Source organism: Pleurodeles waltl, chromosome 2_1 (genome assembly GCF_031143425.1).
Source record: "Pleurodeles waltl isolate 20211129_DDA chromosome 2_1, aPleWal1.hap1.20221129, whole genome shotgun sequence".
In the NCBI taxonomy this organism is placed as follows: Eukaryota; Metazoa; Chordata; class Amphibia; order Caudata; family Salamandridae; genus Pleurodeles; species Pleurodeles waltl.
The window spans coordinates 29,988,516-30,002,789 of record NC_090438.1 but is presented as its reverse complement, the minus strand read 5'-3'; the positions used below and the strand labels follow the sequence as shown (position 1 = coordinate 30,002,789).

Below are 14,274 nucleotides of genomic sequence, written 5' to 3'. Positions count from 1 at the left end.
TGAGTCGGGAATAAGGGGTTGTTGTGTTCATATATCCACCCCTAGGGCACAGTGAGTCAGGAGTAAGGGATTGTTGTGTCCATACATCCACCCATAGGGCACAGTGAGTCAGGAGTAAGGGATTGTTGTGTCCATACATCCACCCATAGGGCGCAGTGAGTCAAGAGTAAGGGATTGTTGTGTCCATACATCCACCCATAGGACGCAGTGAGTCAGGAGTAAGGGATTGTTGTGTCCATACATCCACCCATAGGGCACAGTGAGTCAGGAGTAAGGGATTGTTGTGTCCATACATCCACCCATAGGACGCAGTGAGTCAGGAGTAAGGGATTGTTGTGTCCATACATCCACCCATAGGGCGCAGTGAGTCAGGAGTAAGGGATTGTTGTGTCCATACATCCACCCAAAGGACGCAGTGAGTCAGGAGTAAGGGATTGTTGTGTCCATACATCCACCCATAGGGCACAGTGAGTCAGGAGTAAGGGATTGTTGTGTCCATACATCCACCCATAGGACGCAGTGAGTCAGGAGTATGGGGTTGTTGTGTCCATACATCCACCCATAGGGCACAGCGAGACAGGATTAAGGGATTGTTGTGTCCATACATCCACCCATAGGGCACAGTGAGCCATGAGTCAGGGATTGTTGTGTCCATACATCCACCCATAGGGCACAGTGAGTCAGAAGTTAGGGATTGTTGTGTCCATACATCCACCCATAGGGCACAGTGAGCCATGAGTAAGGGATTGTTGTGTCCATACATCCACCCCTAGGGCACAGTGAGCCATGAGTAAGGGATTGTTGTGTCCATACATCCACACCTAGGGCACAGTGAGTCAGGAGTATGGGGTTGTTGTGTCCATACATCCACCCCTAGGGCACTGTGAGTCGGGAATAAGGGGTTGTTGTGTTCATATATCCACACCTAGGGCACTGGGAGTCGGGAATAAGGGGTTGTTGTGTCCAACATCCACCCCTAGGGCACAGTGAGTCAGGAGTAAGGGATTGTTGTGTCCATACATCCACCCCTAGGGCACAGTGAGTCAGGAGTAAGGGATTGTTGTGTCCATACATCCACCCCTAGGGCACAGTGAGTCAGGAGTAAGGGATTGTTGTGTCCATACATCCACCCCTAGGGCACAGTGAGTCAGGAGTAAGGGATTGTTGTGTCCATACATCCACCCCTAGGGCACAGTGAGTCAGGAGTAAGGGATTGTTGTGTCCATACATCCACCCCTAGGGCACAGTGAGTCAGGAGTATGGGATTGTTGTGTCCATACATCCACCCCTAGGGCACAGTGAGCCATGAGTAAGGGATTGTTGTGTCCATACATCCACCCCTAGGGCACAGTGAGTCAGGAGTAAGGGATTGTTGTGTCCATACATCCACCCATAGGGCACAGTGAGTCAGGAGTAAGGGATTGTTGTGTCCATACATCCACCCATAGGGCACAGTGAGTCAGGAGTAAGGGATTGTTGTGTCCATACATCCACCCCTAGGGCACAGTGAGTCAGGAGTAAGGGATTGTTGTGTCCATACATCCACCCCTAGGGCACAGCGAGACAGCAGTAGGGGGTTGTTGTGTCCATACATCCACCCCTAGGGCACAGCGAGTCAGGAGTAAGGGGTTGTTGTGTCCATATATCCACCCCTAGGGCACAGTGAGTCAGGAGTATGGGGTTGTTGTGTCCATACATCCACCCATAGGGCACTGTGAGTCGGGAATAAGGGGTTGTTGTGTTCATACATCCACCCATAGGGCACAGTGAGTCAGGAGTAAGGGATTGTTGTGTCCATACATCCACCCATAGGGCACAGTGAGTCAGGAGTAAGGGATTGTTGTGTCCATACATCCACACCTAGGGCACAGTGAGTCAGGAGTACGGGGTTGTTGTGTCCATACATCCACCCATAGGGCACTGTGAGTCAGGAGTAAGGGGTTGTTGTGTCCATATATCCACCCCTAGGGCACAGTGAGTCAGGAGTAAGGGGTTGTTGTGTCCATATATCCACCCCTAGGGCACAGTGAGTCAGGAGTAAGGGATTGTTGTGTTCATACATCCACCCATAGGGCACAGTGAGTCAGGAGTAAGGGATTGTTGTGTCCATACATCCACCCATAGGGCACAGTGAGTCAGGAGTAAGGGATTGTTGTGTCCATACATCCACACCTAGGGCACAGTGAGTCAGGAGTACGGGGTTGTTGTGTCCATACATCCACCCATAGGGCACTGTGAGTCGGTAATAGAAGGTTGTTGTGTCCATACATCCACACCTAGGGCACTGTGAGTCGGGAATAAGGGGTTGTTGTGTTCATATATCCACACCTAGGGCACAGTGAGTCAGGAGTAAGGGATTGTTGTGTCCATACATCCACCCCTAGGGCACAGTGAGTCAGGAGTAAGGGATTGTTGTGTCCATACATCCACCCATAGGGCACAGTGAGTCAGGAGTAAGGGATTGTTGTGTCCATACATCCACACCTAGGGCACTGTGAGTCGGGAATAAGGGGTTGTTGTGTCCATACATCCACACCTAGGGCACTGTGAGTCGGGAATAAGGGGTTGTTGTGTTCATATATCCACACCTAGGGCACTGTGAGTCGGGAATAAGGGGTTGTTGTGTCCAACATCCACCCATAGGGCACTGTGAGTCAGGAATAGAAGGTTGTTGTGTCCAACATCCACCCATAGGGCACTGTGAGTCGGTAATAGAAGGTTGTTGTGTCCATACATCCACCACTAGGGCACAGTGAGTCAGGAGTATGGGGTTGTTGTGTCCATACATCCACCCATAGGGCACTGTGAGTCGGGAATAAGGGGTTGTTGTGTTCTTATATCCACACCTAGGGCACAGTGAGTCAGGAGTAAGGGATTGTTGTGTCCATACATCCACACATAGGGCACTGTAAGTCGGGAATAAGGGGTTGTTGTGTTCATATATCCACACCTAAGGCACTGTGAGTCGGGAATAAGGGGTTGTTGTGTCCAACATCCACCCATAGGGCACTGTGAGTCGGGAATAGAAGGTTGTTGTGTCCATACATCCACCCATAGGGCACAGTGAGTCAGGAGTATGGGGTTGTTGTGTCCATACATCCACCCATAGGACGCAGAGAGTCAGGAGTAAGGGGTTGTTGTGTCCATACATCTACCCCTAGGGCACTGTGAGTCAGGAGTAAGGAGCTGAGATTCTGGCTCCCTGCTCTAACAATCTCATGGTGACCCACAGATACTTACACATTGTAAGCTACTCCAGGCTACTAGCCACACCTCTAATTAGGTCATCAGTCGTCAACTGATTGACCTGATGCTTTCAGTCTAGTCATTCTCATGCATAACCCATTGGAGCTGATGATGAACCCATAGTCTGCTTACACAGGCCAGGTTGTTTTGCAGACTCACTTATCAACATGGATTACCCCGTGTGATGTAATATGGTGCACTGATAAAACCTCTTGCACACTTTGTGCTGTATAGAACTGCAAGAAAGAAAATATATACCTGAAGCACTGTTTCGACTGCCTAACTCACGCCACTCATACACACGGCCTAAAAACAACGTCTGTTCACTGGATCTAGAGCCTGCCTGCTTTACCTCTAGGACGTCTCCAGGTGCTCAAGCTTGCATCTCGCTCAAGGACTTTAAAACAACACTGAAGAGTCCTCTCCTGGTGCTAGAAGGAAACAAACGATTGCCGCCTTCTGTTGCCTTCACTCATTGTAAATATGTACATTGCTCCCTGTACATTCTGGTAGATTGAGGCATAGACTGGCCGCGCTGTCCCATTACACCGCTCTGGTCCTCTTTGTTACTGCTCACCTTTTGGCTGATGTTGCCCAGTTGAATTGTTTATGTTTCTTATTGAAATACTTTAGCCATTTTTAAATGAATGAATTCATAGATACGTTGTGTGTAGAGAGGCCCTTGATTTAGAGCAGCTTGGCAGAGTATGCAGAGGCTTGATAAGACAGCGCCTTGAGACTATGGGCTTGATTTAGAGCTTGTCTGATGGTTTTCTCCATCAGAAACATGATGACTATCCTGTCTGCCTTATTATAAGTGCATTATGTACCACTGCACTTGTAATAAGATGGACAGGATATCTGTCATGTTTGTGGCGCAGTACATCCTCTAAACTCTAAGTCAGGCCTTAGGACTTGCAACAGAGATCACTTTCTCCTTCCTTCTGTGATACTTGTACAAATGTATCTTTAGTTCCTCCTGCGAGTTGGTCTCAGGTTTATACCGCAGGTTGGAGAGGACGGGGAATGAGATTTTAGTGGTTGGCCTGCTCTTTTTCTAAGACCATTGTGAACTGCTTGTGGTGTTTCCAGGTGCAAACACCTGCAGCCGGTCGGACTTGTGTGATGATGGCTACTCTCTCTGCTACATGCATGTGGTGGATGTGTGTTTTCTAATGCAGTGCAGATTTCAACAGCAGACGAAGACCTGCAGATTCCTCTGTTTTGACTGAGTTGAGAGCTTGTTTAGTGATTAGTGCTGCTGACGTGAGTGTATTTGAAGCCATAACAAGATATGGGTTTTGAGTGAGTGGTACGTTCAAGAACACTCCTTGCATTAATGAAAATGTTTCCTCTTTCTGGTATTGGTGTTTTCAGAATACATCCTGAAGAAGGCATATCACATTTAATTGTGTGTATGAAGTTGCGAAACATTGGGCCAAAGATCTATCCAGAACAGGTTTTAAAGACACTTGTTATTTCTCTGTGCTTAGCAAGATGACAAGGAGCCTCAGCCTGCAAAGAAGACCGTGACTGGCACTGACGCTGATCTCCGTCGTCTCTCCTTAAAAAATGCTAAGCAACTGCTGAGAAAGTTTGGAGTCCCTGAGGAAGAGGTGCGTTTTGAGTTTTCAGTCTGCATGTGAGTGAACCTGTCGCTGTACCTCCGTTTCTTCCAATTACTTCTTCCAGTATCGTATTATTGTAATTGTGCACAACCGTAAGTAGCATGTGTGTGCGCGCACTCACAAATGCAGTCTCTTTCTCTCACACACCTAACACCTCTCTTCTTTCCTCCATACTCGTCTCTGACTTCCTTTGGCTTCCTCTCCTCCAGTCTCTTCTACCTTTTTTCCATACGTGCAACCACTGATAAAGCTATAGAACCATGTTTTCTTTGTGGCAAAAATGTATCCAAAGACATTGCCAGATAATTAACCTATTATTTTAAAAAGCCTGCAGACGTCCTTCTAGTTCTTTCGGTGGTTGGTGGTGGATTGCCATCTTTAGTTCATGGAGTGAATAATGAAGTTAACTTTTAATAAGATCAGAACTCTTCTATGCAAAATACATACATTTTCCCCAACTGTTTGCAACAGCCAGGAGGGTAAGGGTTGTTCAGTTACACAAGACTGACCGACAACATCTGTGGGTAACATACTAACACATGTTGGGAATGGGGGCTGGGAACTGTAGTTATTGCCATAAGAAGTATAACCAATTAATGCTCATCATAGGCTCACTCACTGCAGTCTCTATTACCTCGCAGGAGTATGACCCAGAGGTGCGGTTGTAGAAGGGTTGGGTGAATAGTTTTGCGGTTCTCATCTCTCCCCTCTAACAGGTTTGATGATCATGCCCCTATGATGAGTGAGCACTGTGAGAAGGCCTGGTTACAACATAGATGAACTCTGTGACCCGCTGAGACTTGCACCCTCTCGCACTTAACCACTTCAACAGTGCTTCGCTTTTCTTCAGCTGAAATAGTTCAGCAGAATATTATTCATGTGTTTTGCAGATCAAGAAGCTGTCTCGTTGGGAAGTTATTGACGTTGTGCGAACGATGTCCACGGAGCAGGCGCGATCTGGCGAGGGCCCCATGAGCAAGTTCGCTCGGGGGTCGCGGTTTTCAGTGGCAGAGCATCAGGAGCGGTACAAGGAGGAGTGCCAGCGCATCTTTGATCTTCAGAACAAGTACGTTGAATTTCTTGTCTTGAGGACAGTTGTGTGTGAAGGACTCGTGTACATTTTCTGCTTGGCAAATGTGAAGTTGTGATTGTTGGGGTTGAACTGATGGGCACTAATTGTTGATGCTAGTTACACACATTCCTGTTGATATCTTGAATGGAGAAAATACACTTCTGGAGTTGGGTTGGTGTATATCCTACTGTGCTGTGGGCACCGGACCATTCATGTGCTTCCCTTGTTAATGTTAAACCTTTTCGAAGAAATGAGCTTTGACTTCATTTGTTTTTAAACATTTTATATAAGCAGAAGATTATTCCAGAAGGACATCCAAACTATGTTTAGTAAATCAAACAAATAGTGCACAAAACATAGAGTGATGGAGACAGAAACCTACGTAAAGTGGATTAGAAGTAATTGAACGAAGTAGAGGTAAAGTTTGGACGGTCTTCCAGAAGAAAAGCTAGAAGTGACCCAGATGCAGTGTAACGTGAAGGGGACATCACATATATGTGGCCAGGCCAATGAACGATTAATCCTGATAGGCTGATTGTTTTCTTCTTCTTTTTTTGTGTACCTGAGACCATGGCGTACAATAACTGCTGACTGTGCCCCAAATGCATATCGCAATGTTGATAGGCTCATTGTCTGTGGACATTTATGGGCACAGATGGCGCCTAAAGCTATGAAAAATCTGCCAGAAAAGTTACGTTTTCTTTAATTATAATTAGAGCAATGGGGGGGAAGTGGAGGTAACCAGGGGCCAGTCTGCTTTTGGCAGTTTGGTTTTGCTGTATGAATCGTCTTGTAGTTGTGCATCATTCAGTCATTGATTGTCTATTGTAGTCCTCCCCTCCCACTCTCCCCCCCCAAACTCCCTCCCCCAATCAGCATCAACTATTTAGTGTATCCTGTCCACCCCTTCTAATGTCATGCTCGTCTCAGAAGCCCCTCTGTATGGTAAATATTTTCCTATTCTTTCTTCCACCGTTTGGGCTGAAAGCACATCCAGGAGTGTCGAAGCACCACAGCTCGGAGTGCCGTGATGCTTGTGCGAAGGGAAGGCGAAGGTAAACCAGAGTTGTGAACAATATGCCATAGCCCATACGCTGCAAGAACTTGGGCTGTTGAGCCATGAGAAGAACCCTGAGGAAATGTAGATAGGAGAAGGCTTCATCATCTAAGAAGTCGCCAAAATGGAGAGGATGAAGAAGATGTCGAACAACACTGATGTGACAAAGCACCAGGCAACAGCACAGGGGCACAGAGGGGCCAAGATGAATCATTCAGACTCCATGTTTTTGAAGGCTACTCCAACACAAAAAAAAAGACAACAATGACTGAGGACAGCTACAAGCCAAAAGAACCCTGCAGCCCAAAGTCGAAAGGCGCCATTGGTGGTAAATCCTTGGAACTGGCCTTGACTCCCGAAACAGGATCAAGAGCTAGGGTGGACAAAGTGCCGTGAGAAACAGAGAACTCAGTGCTGAAGAGGAAGACCTTGATGCCAATAGAGCGCTCCCGACAACAAATGGAACAAACACAAGGTCAAGGCTGAAATAAAGCCCCTCATGGAGAGGAAGATGGAGTGCAACAACTCGGTAGAGGGATAAAACTTCCCACTGAGAGAGAGGAGGAACCAGGAGGAAGAACACAAGGAGCTGAAGTCTCCAAAGACATCTGAGCCACACTAAAAGGGAAAAGAATGTGATCTTCTATGGATTGAGGGACCCCAAAGAAAGTCAGTTCAAGCAGAGTTTTCTTTAAAACCTGTAGTCAGCAGAAGAGGGTGGCAGGTGGTAGAATCGGTCATCCCTGAAGAAGGGGTAGACACATTCCCCTCCAGAACTTCAACCCAATGACATTGCGGTGTACAATGTCCCGATTGAAAGGGCGGCAGACATGTACAAGGTACCGTTAGAAGGGAGCCAGATGGAGTCATGTTGCTGTGACAGAGGAAGAACCAGTTCCTCCCAATGCAAGTCAGCATCCCGATCGAGGGGTAAGAGGCCTTTAGTGAACCAGCTTCAGTAAAACTGTGATTCTTAGTGTCTTCAGAAGAGAGCTAGTACTTTTTTCCACCCTGCTTAAGTCACAGGCAGGGTGACTCCATCTTAATTGCCAGTGCTCCCATCGTCACAGGGCCCCCGCCAGACAGGGAGATGGTGATGGTGGGTGTAGGACAGTGCTCTCTTTGATATGGTCACCTGCGCATTTTAGAGTCGAGCCTGCGCGAACATGCACTAGCACGTGTCTTGCTTGCAAGACTAAAAAAAGGCTTGGAGCCCATCTGTTGTTTACCATTTGTGTGCTTGCCTGCACTCTTTACAGCCTCATAATTGGTCACTGTATGCTTAGCATCATTTCCGTTCCTGTCTGTAAAGCAGGGACCAAACACTGATTGATTCAACTTTATTTGGTAACCAGTTTTTATTGATTTAAGCAACAATGGTACAGACCACTCACAGAGGGTCAGGGGGTACATTCCATAGAAAGCACACAGCAAACCAGTAGCTTCAGCTATAACTCAAGGACACTTACTTAAGACGAGCGGAAAGGCATGGGACGCTCAACATCTCTCGCATCGTCCCACCTGACCCAACCATTTTCCCCAGGCACGCTTGTGCTTTGACGGGAACCCCCCGGCCTTGTACATGGGTTTTTCCTGAATCGCACACCAGTCTACTCTGCGCCACTGTTATAGTAGGAGGTGTGGGGCTTTTCCATTTGACTGCTGTCTCATTTCGCCTCCATAGTGGCTGTGCCCAAAAACACCCGTCAGCCCGTCAGTCCCCAGATCCCTCTATGGACTCCCAGGAGCAAGACCAGAGGAGGGAGTGTGGGACCTCCCACCCCACCACTTCATTGAGCTCCCTTAGTATATTTGTCCAATATTTCTGAATCGCAGAACATGACCAGACCACATGATAACAATCAGCCGGCGCTTCATAGTGGCGTGGGATGTTTGGGTCCGGGAGGAAACCATGTCGGTGTAGTCTGGCCGGAGTAAGGTAGTTGCAGTAGAGGTAGTAGACTTGAATTAATCGTAGTCTAGAAGAGATGGTGATGATCTGTGGAGCCATCATGGCATCTCGCCAATCATTGTCCTCCAGGGAGCCCCGCCAGCCCTCCCAGCCTGTTCTGAGGTGGTCTGATGTGCCGCGTTAATGATGAGTGCGGTACATCTGTGTAGAAAGCTGGCTCTCTATATGGTGCACTGTAGGAAGTTGGCTCTGTATGTGCTATTTCAAAGTAAGGAATAGCATGCACAGAGTCCAAGGGTTCCCCTTAGAGGTAAAATAGTGGTAAAAAGAGATAATACTAATGCTCTATTTTGTGGTAGTGTGGTCGAGCAATAGGCTTATCCAAGGAGTAGTGTTAAGCATTTGTTGTACATACACATAGACAATAAATGAGGTACACACACTCAGAGACAAATCCAGCCAATAGGTTTTTATATAGAAAAATATCTTTTCTTAGTTTATTTTAAGAACCACAGGTTCAAATTCTACATGTAATATCTCATTCGAAAGGTATTGCAGGTAAGTACTTTAGGAACTTCAAATCATCAAAATTGCATGTATACTTTTCAAGTTATTCACAAATAGCTGTTTTAAAAGTGGACACTTAGTGCAATTTTCACAGTTCCTAGGGGAGGTAAGTATTTGTTAGGTTAACCAGGTAAGTAAGACACTTACAGGGCTTAGTTCTTGGTCCAAGGTAGCCCACCGTTGGGGGTTCAGAGCAACCCCAAAGTCACCACACCAACAGCTCAGGGCCGGTCAGGTGCAGAGTTCAAAGTGGTGCCCAAAACGCATAGGCTAGAATGGAGAGAAGGGGGTGCCCCGGTTCCGGTCTGCTTGCAGGTAAGTACCCGCGTCTTCGGAGGGCAGACCAAGGGGGTTTTGTAGGGCACCGGGGGGGACACAAGCCCACACAGAAATTTCACCCTCAGCAGCGCGGGGGCGGCCGGGTGCAGTGTAGAAACAAGCGTCGGGTTTGTAATGGAAGTCAATGGGAGATCTAGGGATCTCTTCAGCGCTGCAGGCAGGCAAGGGGGGGGTTCCTCGGGGAAACCTCCACTTGATCAAGGGAGAGGGACTCCTGGGGGTCACTCCTCCAGTGAAAGTCCGGTCCTTCAGGTCCTGGGGGCTGCGGGTGCAGGGTCTCTCCCAGGTGTCGGGACTTAGGATTCAAAGAGTCGCGGTCAGGGGAAGCCTCGGGATTCCCTCTGCAGGCGGCGCTGTGGGGGCTCAGGGGGGACAGGTTTTTGTACTCACAGTCTTAGAGTAGTCCTGGGGTCCCTCCTGAGGTGTTGGATCGCCACCAGCCGAGTCGGGGTCGCCGGGTGCAGTGTTGCAAGTTTCACGCTTCTTGCGGGGAGCTTGCAGGGTTCTTTAAAGCTGCTGGAAACAAAGTTGCAGCTTTTCTTGGAGCAGGTCCGCTGTCCTCGGGAGTTTCTTGTCTTTTCGAAGCAGGGGCAGTCCTCAGAGGATGTCGAGGTCGCTGGTCCCTTTGGAAGGCGTCGCTGGGGCAGGATCTTTGGAAAGCAGGAGACAGGCCGGTGAGTTTCTGGAGCCAAGGCAGTTGTCGTCTTCTGGTCTTCCTCTGCAGGGGTTTTCAGCTAGGCAGTCCTTCTTCTTGTAGTTGCAGGAATCTAATTTTCTAGGGTTCAGGGTAGCCCTTAAATACTAAATTTAAGGGCGTGTTTAGGTCTGGGGGGTTAGTAGCCAATGGCTACTAGCCCTGAGGGTGGGTACACCCTCTTTGTGCCTCCTCCCAAGGGGAGGGGGTAACAATCCTAACCCTATTGGGGGAATCCTCCATCTGCAAGATGGAGGATTTCTAAAAGTTAGAGTCACTTCAGCTCAGGACACCTTAGGGGCTGTCCTGACTGGCCAGTGACTCCTCCTTGTTGCTTTCTTTGTTCCCTCCAGCCTTGCCGCCAAAAGTGGGGGCCGTGGCCGGAGGGGGCGGGCAACTCCACTAAGCTGGAGTGCCCTGCTGGGCTGTGACAAAGGGGTGAGCCTTTGAGGCTCACCGCCAGGTGTCACAGCTCCTGCCTGGGGGAGGTGTTAGCGTCTCCACCCAGTGCAGGCTTTGTTACTGGCCTCAGAGTGACAAAGGCACTCTCCCCATGGGGCCAGCAACATGTCTCTAGTGTGGCAGGCTGCTGGAACTAGTCAGCCTACACAGATAGTCGGTTAAGTTTCAGGGGGCACCTCTAAGGTGCCCTCTGTGGTGTATTTTACAATAAAATGTACACTGGCATCAGTGTGCATTTATTGTGCTGAGAAGTTTGATACCAAACTTCCCAGTTTTCAGTGTAGCCATTATGGTGCTGTGGAGTTCGTGTTTGACAAACTCCCAGACCATATACTCTTATGGCTACCCTGCACTTACAATGTCTAAGGTTTTGTTTAGACACTGTAGGGGTACCATGCTCATGCACTGGTACCCTCACCTATGGTATAGTGCACCCTGCCTTAGGGCTGTAAGGCCTGCTAGAGGGGTGTCTTACCTATACTGCATAGGCAGTGAGAGGCTGGCATGGCACCCTGAGGGGAGTGCCATGTCGACTTACTCGTTTTGTCCTCACTAGCACACACAAGCTGGCAAGCAGTGTGTCTGTGCTGAGTGAGAGGTCTCCAGGGTGGCATAAGACATGCTGCAGCCCTTAGAGACCTTCCTTGGCATCAGGGCCCTTGGTACTAGAAGTACCAGTTACAAGGGACTTATCTGGATGCCAGGGTCTGCCAATTGTGGATACAAAAGTACAGGTTAGGGAAAGAACACTGGTGCTGGGGCCTGGTTAGCAGGCCTCAGCACCCTTTCAATTGTAAACATAGCATCAGCAAAGGCAAAAAGTCAGGGGGCAACCATGCCAAGGAGGCATTTCCTTACACAACCCCCCCCCCAAACGAAAGAGGATGAGACTAACCTTTCCCAAGAGAGTCTTCATTTTCTAAGTGGAAGAACCTGGAAAGGCCATCTGCATTGGCATGGGCAGTCCCAGGTCTGTGTTCCACTATAAAGTCCATTCCCTGTAGGGAGATGGACCACCTCAACAGTTTAGGATTTTCACCTTTCATTTGCATCAGCCATTTGAGAGGTCTGTGGTCAGTTTGAACTAGGAAGTGAGTCCCAAAGAGGTATGGTCTCAGCTTCTTCAGGGACCAAACCACAGCAAAGGCCTCCCTCTCAATGGCACTCCAACGCTGCTCCCTGGGGAGTAACCTCCTGCTAATGAAAGCAACAGGCTGGTCAAGGCCATCATCATTTGTTTGGGACAAAACTGCCCCTATCCCATGTTCAGAGGCATCAGTCTGCACAATGAACTGCTTAGAATAATCTGGAGCTTTTAGAACTGGTGCTGAGCACATTGCTTGTTTCAGGGTGTCAAAGGCCTGTTGGCATTCCACAGTCCAGTTCACTTTCTTGGGCATTTTCTTGGAGGTGAGTTCAGTGAGGGCTGTCACAATGGATCCATATCCCTTCACAAACCTCCTGTAATACCCAGTCAAGCCAAGGAATGCCCTGACTTGAGTCTGGGTTTTTGGAGCTACCCAGTCCAGAATAGTCTGGATCTTGGGTTGGAGTGGCTGAACTTGGCCTCCACCTACAAGGTGGCCCAAGTAAACCACAGTTCCCTGCCCTATCTGGCATTTGGATGCCTTGATAGAGAGGCCTGCAGATTGCAGAGCCTTCAAAACCTTCTTCAGGTGGACCAGGTGATCCTGCCAGGTGGAGCTAAAGACAGCAATATCATCTAGATAAGCTGTGCTAAAGGACTCCAAACCAGCAAGGACTTGATTCACCAACCTTTGGAAGGTGGCAGGGGCATTCTTTAAACCAAAGGGCATAACAGTAAACTGATAATGCCCATCAGGTGTGGAGAATGCTGTTTTCTCTTTTGCTCCAGGTGCCATTTTTATTTGCCAGTACCCTGCTGTCAAGTCAAAGGTACTTAAGAATTTGGCAGCACCTAATTTATCTATGAGCTCATCAGCTCTAGGAATTGGATGAGCATCTGTCTTGGTGACAGAATTGAGCCCTCTGTAGTCCACACAAAACCTCATCTCTTTCTTTCCATCTTTGGTGTGAGGTTTGGGGACTAAGACCACTGGGCTAGCCCAGGGGCTGTCAGAGCGCTCAATTACTCCCAATTCCAGCATCTTGTGGACTTCCACCTTGATGCTTTCTTTAACATGGTCAGACTGTCTAAAGATTTTGTTTTTGACAGGCATGCTGTCTCCTGTGTCCACATCATGGGTACACAGGTGTGTCTGACCAGGGGTTAAGGAGAAGAGTTCAGGAAACTGTTGTAGGACTCTCCTACAATCAGCTTGCTGTTGGCCAGAGAGGGTGTCTGAGTAGATCACTCCATCTACTGAGCCATCTTTTGGGTCTGATGACAGAAGATCCGGGAGAGGTTCACTCTCTGCCTCCTGATCCTCATCTGCTACCATCAACAGATTCACATCAGCCCTGTCATGGAAGAGCTTAAGGCGGTTCACATGGATCACCCTCTTGGGGCTCCTGCTTGTGCCCAGGTCCACCAGGTAGGTGACCTGACTCTTCCTTTCTAGCACTGGGTAAGGGCCACTCCATTTGTCCTGGAGTGCCCTGGGAGCCACAGGCTCCAGAACCCAGACTTTCTGCCCTGGTTGGAACTCAACCAGTGCAGCCTTTTGGTCATACCAAAACTTCTGGAGCTGTTGGCTGGCCTCAAGGTTTTTGGTTGCCTTTTCCATGTACTCTGCCATTCTAGAGCGAAGGCCAAGTACATAGTCCACTATGTCTTGTTTAGGCTCATGAAGAGGTCTCTCCCAGCCTTCTTTAACAAGAGCAAGTGGTCCCCTTACAGGGTGACCAAACAGAAGTTCAAAGGGTGAGAATCCTACTCCCTTCTGTGGCACCTCTCTGTAAGCGAAAAGCAGACATGGCAAGAGGACATCCCATCTCCTTTTGAGTTTTTCTGGGAGCCCCATGATCATGCCTTTTAATGTCTTGTTGAATCTCTCAACTAAGCCATTAGTTTGTGGATGGTATGGTGTAGTGAATTTGTAAGTCACTCCACACTCATTCCACATGTGTTTTAGGTATGCTGACATGAAGTTGGTACCTCTGTCAGACACCACCTCCTTAGGGAAACCCACTCTGGTAAAGATACCAATGAGGGCCTTGGCTACTGCAGGGGCAGTAGTCGACCTAAGGGGAATAGCTTCAGGATACCTGGTAGCATGATCCACTACTACCAGGATATACATATTTCCTGAGGCTGTGGGAGGTTCCAGTGGACCAACTATGTCCACACCCACTCTTTCAAAGGAGACCCCCACC

The 14,274-nt window shown here is 48.5% G+C and overlaps 1 protein-coding gene across 2 annotated transcripts in view; it reads left to right on the top strand.

The window, feature by feature from the left end:
• The window catches only part of TAF1 (TATA-box binding protein associated factor 1), a 290,896-nt gene that overhangs the window by 99,974 nt on the left and 176,648 nt on the right, over positions 1-14,274 (top strand). For both annotated transcript variants that reach the window (XM_069209109.1, XM_069209102.1), the window contains exons 21-22: positions 4,740-4,862; positions 5,765-5,940. In XM_069209109.1, coding sequence (XP_069065210.1) covers positions 4,740-4,862; positions 5,765-5,940 — 299 coding nt within the window. The remainder of the gene's footprint in view (positions 1-4,739; positions 4,863-5,764; positions 5,941-14,274) is intronic.